The sequence below is a fragment of the Oncorhynchus keta genome, chromosome 16, assembly GCF_023373465.1.
Source record: "Oncorhynchus keta strain PuntledgeMale-10-30-2019 chromosome 16, Oket_V2, whole genome shotgun sequence".
Classification (NCBI taxonomy): Eukaryota; Metazoa; Chordata; class Actinopteri; order Salmoniformes; family Salmonidae; genus Oncorhynchus; species Oncorhynchus keta.
This window is the reverse complement of record NC_068436.1, coordinates 20,719,540-20,730,889: the sequence shown is the minus strand read 5'-3', so window position 1 is coordinate 20,730,889 and position 11,350 is coordinate 20,719,540. Positions and strand designations below refer to the sequence as shown.

At 44.2% G+C, this 11,350-nt stretch overlaps 1 protein-coding gene across 1 annotated transcript in view; it reads left to right on the top strand.

The window, feature by feature from the left end:
• The window catches only part of LOC127908034 (sodium-dependent phosphate transport protein 2B-like), a 41,845-nt gene extending 39,530 nt beyond the window's left edge, over positions 1-2,315 (top strand). The window contains 1 exon segment of the mRNA XM_052465018.1: positions 1,746-2,315. Coding sequence (XP_052320978.1) covers positions 1,746-2,111 — 366 coding nt within the window. The 3' untranslated portion in view covers positions 2,112-2,315.
• Positions 2,316-11,350: the final 9,035 nt, after the last annotated feature.

Genomic DNA, 11,350 nt, shown 5'->3' with positions numbered 1-11,350 from the left:
GATTGATGGAGGGGTGGTTGGAAGGGTGATTGATTGACTGACTGAGTGATTGATAGTCGATGAGTGAGTGGTTGATTGATTTTTTTAAAATGTATTTTTACTTAACCTTTATTTAACAACAGGCAAGTCAGTTGAAGGCCAAAAGGCAAAAGGCCTCCTGTGGGGAGGGGGCTGGGATGAAAAATAAAAATAAAACATAAAATATATAGGACAAAACACACATCACGACGAGAGACACCACAACACTACATAAAGAGAGACCTAAGACGACAACATAGCAAGGCAGCAACACATGATAACATAGCAAGGCAGCAACACATGATAACATAGCAAGGCAGCAACATATGATAACATGACAACATAGCAAGCAGCAGACAACATAGCAAGGCAGACAACATAGCAAGGCAGCAACACATGACAACATAGCAAGGCAGCAACACATGATAACATAGCAAGGCAGCAACACATGACAACATAGCAAGGCAGCAACACATGACAACATAGCAAGGCAGCATGACAACATGATAACATTGCAAGGCAGCAACACATGACAACATAGCAAGGCAGCAAACATGACAACATAGCAAGGCAGCAACAATGATAACATTGCAAGGCAGCAACACATGACAACATAGCAAGGCAGCAACACATGAAACATTGATAACATAGGGCACATGACACACTAGGTAGCACAAATGGAAGCAGCAAGAAGGTAGACAACAGACAACAAGAAGGTAGAGACAACAATACATCACACCGAGCAGCCATAACTGTCAGTAAGAGTGTCCATGATTGAGTCTTTGAATTAAGAGATTGAGATAAAACTGTTCAGTTTGAGTGTTTGTTGCAGCTCATTCCAGTCTCTAGCTGCAGTGAACTGAAAAGATGAGAGGCCCAAGGATGTGTGTTCTTTGGGGACCTTTAATAACAGATGTGACTGGCAGAATTGGTGTTGTATGTGGAGGATGAGGGCTGCAGTAGATATCTCAGATAGGGGGGAGTGAGGCCTTTTATAAATAAGCATCAACCAGTGGGTCTTGCGACGGGTATACAGAGATGACCAGTTTACAGAGGAGTATAGAGTGCAGTGATGTGTCCTATAAGGAGCATTGGTGGCAAATCTGATGGCCGAATGGTAAAGAACATCGAGCCGCTCGAGAGCACCCTTACCTGCCGATCTATAAATTACGTCTCCGTAATCTAGCATGGGTAGGATGGTCATCTGAATCAGGGTTAGTTTGGCAGATTAGTTTTGATTGGTCATTTGATTGAAAGGAAGCCTCTCTCCCTGTCAACTCCACTAAGTCCACCTGTAAAACTGTTCTTCCTGCTGGGACCGTGTGGTTGCCGTGGTAGCAGCCAAATAACCTGTAAAACTGTTCTTCCTGCTGGGACCGTGTGGTTGCCGTGGTAGCAGCCAAATAACCTGTAAAACTGTTCTTCCTGCTGGGACCGTGTGGTTGCCGTGGTAGCAGCCAAATAACCTGTAAAACTGTTCTTCCTGCTGGGACCGCGTGGTTGCCGTGGTAGCAGCCAAATAACCTGTAAAACTGTTCTTCCTGCTGGGACCGCGTGGTTGCCGTGGTAGCAGCCAAATAACCTGTAAAACGGTTCTTCCTGCTGGGACCGCGTGGTCGCCATGGTAGCAGCCAAATAACCTGTAAAACTGTTCTTCCTGCTGGGACCGCGTGGTTGCCGTGGTAGCAGCCAAATAACCTGTAAAACTGTTCTTCTTCTCTCGCCAGGTGCTGGTTGGTGTGGGCGTTCCCATAGTGGCCCTGTTGATCATCATCATTATAGTGAACGTGCTTCAGGCACGGCTACCCAGCTGTCTCCCCGCGGTACTGCACTCCTGGGACTTCCTGCCTCTCTGGGCCCACTCCTTAGAACCCTGGGACCGCGTGGTCGCCGTGGTAGCCGCCAAATGCTGCTGCTGCTGCAAGTGTTGCCAGACCGGACCGGAGGAGGAGGAGGAGGAGGAGGAGGAGAAAGGAGGAGGAGGAGGAGGGCATTTCCTGGAGATGTACGACCACCCTGCCATGATGAACGGTGTTGACTGGGGGGAAAAGAGGGAGGACAAAGAGGATGTCTTGAAAGCAACGCAGCTTTGATGCGCCGTGACACTTCGTATAGGCATTATAACCTGTCTATAATGTGATTATGGTCTTATGACTCTTCTATAACATGGTTATAAAGGTGCTATGTAGGGTTACAAAATTACAATAACTATTCCAAAATTCCCTGTTTTGTTTTCCGAGAAATCCTGGTTAGAGGATTCCCAGATTTCCTGGTTATTTCCTCGTAATTCCAGGAATCTTCTAAACAGGATTTCTGGAGGGGGGACATTTGGGGGAAATTACCGCAATTTTGCAACAATAGTCCTATGTCATGTCCTATGTCATGTCCTATGTCATGTCCTATGTCATGCCCTATGTCATGCTTATGAGATGTTAAACAGTGTTATGTCATACTCCTAGATATCAGTCCGGAGCTACGACTGGACTCGTAAAAAGCAGCTCGTAAAAATGGTCGCATATGCACAACGTACTAATAATAATAATAATGGGTTGGATTTATATCGCGCCCTCTCGCTACCAACTGAGGGATTCAAAGCGTTTTACATAGTAAAGGGTGAAACTCACCTCATCCATCACGGTGCACGGCAGCCATTTTGTGCCAGAACGCTCATCACATCATTTCACCTCATCCACCACCAATGTGTGGGTGGTGCACGGCAGCCATTTTGTGCCAGAACGCTCATCACATAATTTCACCTCATCCACCACCATTGTGTGGGTGGTGCACCGGCAGCCATTTTGTGCCAGAACGCTCATCACATCATTTCACCTCTCCACCACCAAGGTGTGGGTGATGCACCGGCAGCCATTTTGTGCCAGAACGCTCATCACATCATTTCACCTCTCCACCATGCTAGCTGATTGATGTGTGGTGAGTGTTCTGGCACAAAATGGCTGCCGATTAGGAATGAGGGGGATGATTAGGTAGGTGGTCATGATGGAAATGGGTTCCAGGTTGTGAATGTAACAGGGACAAATGGGAACTGTAACAGGGACAAACAGGATCTGTCCTTAAGACAAACAGGACCTGTAACAGAGACAAACAGGACCTGTAACAGAGACAAACAGGACCTGTAACAGGGACAAACAGGACATGTAACAGGGACAAACAGGACCTGTAACAGGGACAAACAGGACCTGTAACAGGGACAAACAGGACCTGTCTTTAAGACAAACAGGACCTGTAACAGAGACAAACAGGACCTGTAACAGAGACAAACAGGACCTGTAACAGAGACAACAGGACCTGTAACAGAGACAAACAGGACCTGTCCTTAAGACAAACAGGACCTGTAACAGAGACAAACAGGACCTGTAACAGAGACAAACAGGATCTGTCCTTAAGACAAACAGGACCTGTAACAGAGACAAACAGGACCTGTAACAGAGACAAACAGGACCTGTAACAGAGACAAACAGGACCTGTAACAGAGACAACAGGACCTGTAACAGGGACAAACAGGGTCTGTCCTTAAGACAAACTACTCATCATTTTGCTACTTTTACCAGTAGATTTAGTCCTTGACTTTTATGAAAATACACATCTGTATAATTAATTTATTAATATTGTGTATTCAGACTATTTTGATGATCGCAACACATCGTTTTAAGGTGTTTTTGTACGGTAATTATGTACTCAAGGAGTGGTTGACTGTGATGAATGTACAAATCTTTTAGTAATTTATTGTTGAACAGTGTGATTATCTAAGTGTGTTGATGATGTGGGATGATATATGACACAAAATAAATGGAGATTCAATTGAACAGAAAATATATTTATACATATTTTACAAAATTATTAATTCATATGAATTGACAAAGCTCTCTCTCTCTCTGTCTCTCTGTGTCTCTCTCTCTGTCTGTCTCTCTCTCTCTGTCTCTCTCTCTGTCTGTCTCTCTCTCTCTGTCTCTCTCTCTCTCTCTCTCTCTCTCTCTCTGTCTCTCTCTCTGTCTCTCTCTCTCTCTGTCTCTCTCTCTATCTGTCTCTCTCTCTCTGTCTCTCTCTCTCTCTGTCTCTGTCTGTCTCTATCTCTCTCTGTCTCTCTCTGTCTCTGTCTGTCTGTCTGTCTGTCTCTCCTCTCTCTCTCTCTCTCTCTCTCTCTCTCTCTCTCTCTCTCTCTCTCTCTCTGTCTCTGTCTCTGTCTCTCTCTGTCTCTGTCTCTCTCTCTCTGTCTCTCTCTGTCTCTGTCTGTGTCTCTGTCTCTCTCTGTCTCTCTCTCTCTCTCAATTACATTAAATTCAAGGGCTTTATTGGCATGGGAAACATGTGTTAACATTGCCAAAGCAAGTGAGGTAGATAATATATAAAGTGAATATCTCTCTCTCCCTCTCTCTCCCCCTGTGTGTCATAAATGGACTGATAGTGGGACCCGGAGCCAGAAGAGGGGCACATGTAGTCGACCATAAACCTCCTAAACACCAAGCGTCTCTGATAGACAGATAGAACGGACAGATAACAGAGAGAGAGAGATAGAGAAAGATAGAGGGGGGATACAGAGAGAGAAAGATAGAGGGGGGATACAGAGAGAGCGAGATAGAGAAAGATAGAGGGGGGATACAGAGAGAGAAAGATAGAGGGGGATACAGAGAGAGAGAGAGAGAGAGAGAGATAGAGGGGGGGATACAGAGAGAGAGTGGGGGTAGAGAGAGAGAGAGACAGAGAGAGAGAGAGAGAGAGAGAGAGAGAGAGGGGGATACAGAGAGAGAGTGGGGGGTAGAGAGAGAGAGACAGAGAGATAGAGAAAGATAGAGGGGGGATACAGAGAAAGAGAGAGAAAGATAGAGGGGGGGATACAGAGAGAGAGTGGGGGGGTAGAGAGAGAGAGACAGAGAGAGAGAGAGAGAGAGGGGGGGATACAGAGAGAGAGAGATAGAGGGGGATACAGAGAGAGAAAGATAGAGGGGGATACAGAGAGAGAGAGAGATAGAGGGGGGATACAGAGAGAGAGTGGGGGGAGAGAGAGAGAGACAGAGAGAGAGAGAGAGAGAGAGGGGGGATACAGAGAGAGAGAGATAGAGGGGGATACAGAGAGAGAGTGGGGGGGTAGAGAGAGAGAGACAGAGAGAGAGAGAGAGAGAGAGAGAGAGAGAGGGGGGATACAGAGAGAGAGAGAGAGAGAGAGAGATAGAGAGACAGGAGCATGAAAGAAATAGAGAGCGAGCAAGGAGAGAGACAGAGAGGGAGGGAGGGAGAGAGATACATTTATCTGGACACACACACAGAGAAAGACAGACAGGGGAATTCACATAGGCAGCACGGTCCTGAGGTGTGTTGATCACCTGCTATCACCCGAGACCAGCAGGTGGAACTAATAAATATAATGGGAAACAATGGGGAAATATATGGCGTAACACACAGTGCCACTGGCCCCAATAACATGTCCTTGACTTTATTATTTTACAGCAGTCCTTAGGTATACACCTTATTTTGACTGTTATAAACCTTATTTTGACTGTTATAAACCTTATTTTGACTGTTATAAACCTTATTTTAACTGTTATAAACATTATTTTGACTGTTATAAACATTATTTAGACTGTTATAAACCTTATTTAGACTGTTATAAACATTATTTAGACTGTTATAAACATTATTTAGACTGTTATACACCTTATTTAGACTGTAATAAACCTTATTTTAACTGTTATAAACATTATTTAGACTGTTATAAACATTATTTAGACTGTTATAAACATTATTTTGACTGTTATAAACATTATTTTGACTGTTATAAACCTTATTTTGACTGTTATAAACCTTATTTAGACTGTAATAAACCTTATTTTGACTGTAATAAACCTTATTTTGACTGTTATAAACATTATTTTGACTGTTATAAACCTTATTTTGACTGTTATAAACCTTATTTAGACTGTTATAAATCTTATTTTGACTGTAATAAACCTTATTTAGACTGTTATAAATCTTATTTTGACTGTAATAAACCTTATTTTGACTGTTATAAACATTATTTTGACTGTAATAAACCTTATTTTGACTGTTATAAACCTTATTTTGACTGTTATAAACCTTATTTAGACTGTTATAAACCTTATTTTGACTGTAATAAACCTTATTTTGACTGTAATAAACCTTATTTTGACTGTTATAAACCTTATTTAGACTGTTATAAATCTTATTTTGACTGTAATAAACCTTATTTAGACTGTTATAAATCTCATTTTGACTGTAATAAACCTTATTTTGACTGTTATAAACCTTATTTTGACTGTTATAAACCTTATTTTGACTGTTATAAACCTTATTTTGACTGTAATAAACCTTATTTTGACTGTAATAAACCTTATTTTGACTGTTATAACCTTATTCTGACTGTTATAAACCTTATTTTGACTGTAATAAACCTTATTTTGACTGTTATAAACATTATTTTGACTGTTATGAAGCTCATTTTGACTGTTATAAACATTATTTTGACTGTTTTAAACATTATCTTGACTGTAATAAACCTTATTTTGACTGTTATAAACATTATTTTGACTGTAATAAACCTTATTTAGACTGTAATAAACCTTATTTTGACTGTTATAAACCTTATTTAGACCGTTATAAATCTTATTTTGACTGTAATAAACCTTATTTCGGCTGTTATACAGCTTCTGTTTTGTTTACATGTTTAACTCATTCTTCTAACTCGTGTTTTTCCTATAGTCACCGTGCTTGTACACCTGTATGAATGTAGTCCTGATGTCTGACGAACCGTGACTAGTAGGTGCTTCTACACCTGTATGAATGTAGTCCTGATGTCTGCTCATCACTTCCCTCCCCAGAGGTTCTAGAACCGTGACTAGTAGGTGCTTCTACACCTGTATGAATGTAGTCCTGATGTCTGCTCATCACTTCCCTCCCCGGAGGTTCTAGAACCGTGACTAGTAGGTGCTTCTACACCTGTCTGAATGTAAGTCCTGATGTCTGCTCATCACTTCCCTCCCCGAGAGGCTCTAGAACCGTGACTAGTAGGTGCTTCTACACCTGTCTGAATGTAAGTCCTGATGTCTGCTCATCACTTCCCTCCCCGAGAGGCTCGAGAACCGTGACTAGTAGGTGCTTCTACACCTGTCTGAATGTAAGTCCTGATGTCTGCTCATCACTTCCCTCCCCGAGAGGCTCTAGAACCGTGACTAGTAGGTGCTTCTACACCTGTATGAATGTAGTCCTGATGTCTGATGAACCGTGACTAGTAGGTGCTTCTACACCTGTATGAATGTAGTCCTGATGTCTGATGAACCGTGACTAGTAGGTGCTTCTACACCTGTATGAATGTAGTCCTGATGTCTGACGAACCGTGACTAGTAGGTGCTTCTACACCTGTATGAATGTAGTCCTGATGTCTGATGAACCGTGACTAGTAGGTGCTTCTACACCTGTCTGAATGTAGTCCTGATGTCTGACGAACCGTGACTAGTAGGTGCTACTACACCTGTATGAATGTAGTCCTGATGTCTGATGAACCGTGACTAGTAGGTGCTTCTACACCTGTATGAATGTAGTCCTGATGTCTGATGAACCGTGACTAGTAGGTGCTTCTACACCTGTATGAATGTAGTCCTGATGTCTGATGAACCGTGACTAGTAGGTGCTTCTACACCTGTATGAATGTAGTCCTGATGTCTGATGAACCGTGACTAGTAGGTGCTACTACACCTGTATGAATGTAGCCTGGTTCCTCTCTAGGTTTCTTCCTAGGTTCTGGCCTTTCTAGGGAGTTTTTCCTAGCTACCGTGCTTCTACACCTGCATTGCATGCTGTTTGGGGTTTTAGGCTGGGTTTCTGTACAGCACTTTGAGATATCAGCTGATGTACGAAGGGCTTTATAAATAAATTTGATTTTATACATGTGTTATACGGTTACACAGCTGGTGACCAACGCAAAATAATCTATTTGTTTTACTTCACAGCGTGATAGTTGTAATATAGTGGTATTAATTTATAAAACTACATTTTATTCCGTTCTGTTCTCTTCTATTCCATTATATTCCATACCATTCTAATTGTTGCAGTACAGTTCCATAGTTTGACCTAAGACAGAGGTTATGGCTTCTCCCAGTCACACATAGTTTGACCTAAGACAGAGGTTATGGCTTCCCCCAGTCACACATAGTTTGACCTAAGACAGAGGTTATGGCTTCCCCCAGTCACACCATAGTTTGACCTAAGACAGAGGTTGTGGCTTCCCCCAGTCACACCATAGTTTGACCTAAGACAGAGGTTGTGGCTTCCCCCAGTCACACCATAGTTTGACCTAAGACAGAGGTTGTGGCTTCCTCCAGTCACACCATAGTTTGACCTAAGACAGAGGTTGTGGCTTCTCCCAGTCACACCATAGTTTGACCTAAGACAGAGGTTATGGCTTCCCCCAGTCACACCATAGTTTGACCTAAGACAGAGGTTATGGCTTCCCCCAGTCACACCATAGTTTGACCTAAGACAGAGGTTATGGCTTCTCCCAGTCACACATAGTTTGACCTAAGACAGAGGTTGTGGCTTCCCCCAGTCACACATAGTTTGACCTAAGACAGAGGTTGTGGCTTCCCCCAGTCACACCATAGTTTGACCTAAGACAGAGGTTATGGCTTCCCCCAGTCACACCATAGTTTGACCTAAGACAGAGGTTGTGGCTTCCCCCAGTCACACCATAGTTTGACCTAAGACAGAGGTTGTGGCTTCCCCCAGTCACACCATAGTTTGACCTAAGACAGAGGTTGTGGCTTCTCCCAGTCACACCATAGTTTGACCTAAGACAGAGGTTATGGCTTCTCCCAGTCACACCATAGTTTGACCTAAGACAGAGGTTGTGGCTTCCCCCAGTCACACCATAGTTTGACCTAAGACAGAGGTTGTGGCTTCCCCCAGTCACACCATAGTTTGACCTAAGACAGAGGTTGTGGCTTCCCCCAGTCACACCATAGTTTGACCTAAGACAGAGGTTGTGGCTTCCCCCAGTCACACCATAGTTTGACCTAAGACAGAGGTTGTGGCTTCCCCCAGTCACACCATAGTTTGACCTAAGACAGAGGTTATGGCTTCTCCCAGTCACACCATAGTTTGACCTAAGACAGAGGTTGTGGCTTCCCCCAGTCACACATAGTTTGACCTAAGACAGAGGTTGTGGCTTCCCCCAGTCACACATAGTTTGACCTAAGACAGAGGTTGTGGCTTCCCCCAGTCACACCATAGTTTGACCTAAGACAGAGGTTATGGCTTCTCCCAGTCACACATAGTTTGACCTAAGACAGAGGTTGTGGCTTCCCCCAGTCACACATAGTTTGACCTAAGACAGAGGTTGTGGCTTCCCCCAGTCACACCATAGTTTGACCTAAGACAGAGGTTATGGCTTTTGACCCAGTCACACACATAGTTTGACCTAAGACAGAGGTTATGGCTTCCCCCAGTCACACATAGTTTGACCTAAGACAGAGGTTGTGGCTTCCCCAGTCAGTTTGACCTAAGACAGGTTGTGGCTTCCCCCAGACCATAGTTTGACCTAAGACAGAGGTTATGGCTTCCCCCAGTCACACCATAGTTTGACCTAAGACAGAGGTTGTGGCTTCCCCCAGTCACACCATAGTTTGACCTAAGACAGAGGTTATGGCTTCCCCCAGTCACACCATAGTTTGTTATGGCTTCTCCCAGTCACCAAGTTTGACCTAAGACAGAGGTTATGGCTTCCCCCAGTCACACCATAGTTTGACCTAAGACAGAGGTTGTGGCTTCCCCAGTCACACCATAGTTTGACCTAAGACAGAGGTTATGGCTTCCCCAGTCACACCATAGTTTGACCTAAGACAGAGGTTATGGCTTCTCCCAGTCACACCATAGTTTGACCTAAGACAGAGGTTATGGCTTCCCCAGTCACACATAGTTTGACCTAAGACAGAGGTTATGGCTTCCCCCAGTCACACCATAGTTTGACCTAAGACAGAGGTTATGGCTTCCCCAGTCACCATAGTTTGACCTAAGACAGAGGTTATGGCTTCCCCCAGTCACACCATAGTTTGACCTAAGACAGAGGTTATGGCTTCCCCCAGTCACACCATAGTTTGACCTAAGACAGAGGTTATGGCTTGACCTAAGACCCCAGTCACACATAGTTTGACCTAAGACAGAGGTTGTGGCTTCCCCAGTCACACATAGTTTGACCTAAGACAGAGGTTGTGGCTTCCCCAGTCACACTATAGTTTGACCTAAGACAGAGGTTATGGCTTCCCCCAGTCACACCATAGTTTGACCTAAGACAGTGGTTGTGGCTTCCCCAGTCACACCATAGTTTGACCTAAGACAGAGGTTATGGCTTCCTCCAGTCACACCATAGTTTGACCTAAGACAGAGGTTATGGCTTCTCCCAGTCACACCATAGTTTGACCTAAGACAGAGGTTATGGCTTCCCCCAGTCACACCATAGTTTGACCTAAGACAGAGGTTATGGCTTCCCCCAGTCACACCATAGTTTGACCTAAGACAGAGGTTATGGCTTCCCCCAGTCACACCATAGTTTGACCTAAGACAGAGGTTATGGCTTCCCCCAGTCACACCATAGTTTGACCTAAGACAGAGGTTATGGCTTCCCTCGGTCACACATAGTTTGACCTAAGACAGAGGTTGTGGCTTCCCCCAGTCACACCATAGTTTGACCTAAGACAGAGGTTATGGCTTCCCTCGGTCACACATAGTTTGACCTAAGACAGAGGTTATGGCTTCTCCCAGTCACACCATAGTTTGACCTAAGACAGAGGTTGTGGCTTCCCCCAGTCACACATAGTTTGACCTAAGACAGAGGTTGTGGCTTCCCCCAGTCACACCATAGTTTGACCTAAGACAGAGGTTGTGGCTCCTCAGTCACGTTTTGTGTCCCAGTCACACCATAGTTTGACCTAAGACAGAGGTTATGGCTTCCCCAGTCACACCATAGTTTGACCTAAGACAGAGGTTATGGCTTCCCCAGTCACACCATAGTTTGACCTAAGACAGAGGTTGTGGCTTCCCCAGTCACACCATAGTTTGACCTAAGACAGAGGTTATGGCTTCCCCAGTCACACCATAGTTTGACCTAAGACAGAGGTTGTGGTTTCTAAGACCCCAGTCACACCATAGTTTGACCTAAGACAGAGGTTATGGCTTCCCCCAGTCACACCATAGTTTGACCTAAGACAGAGGTTATGGCTTCTCCCAGTCACACATAGTTTGACCTAAGACAGAGGTTATGGCTTCTCCCAGTCACACATAGTTTGACCTAAGACAGAGGTTATGGCTT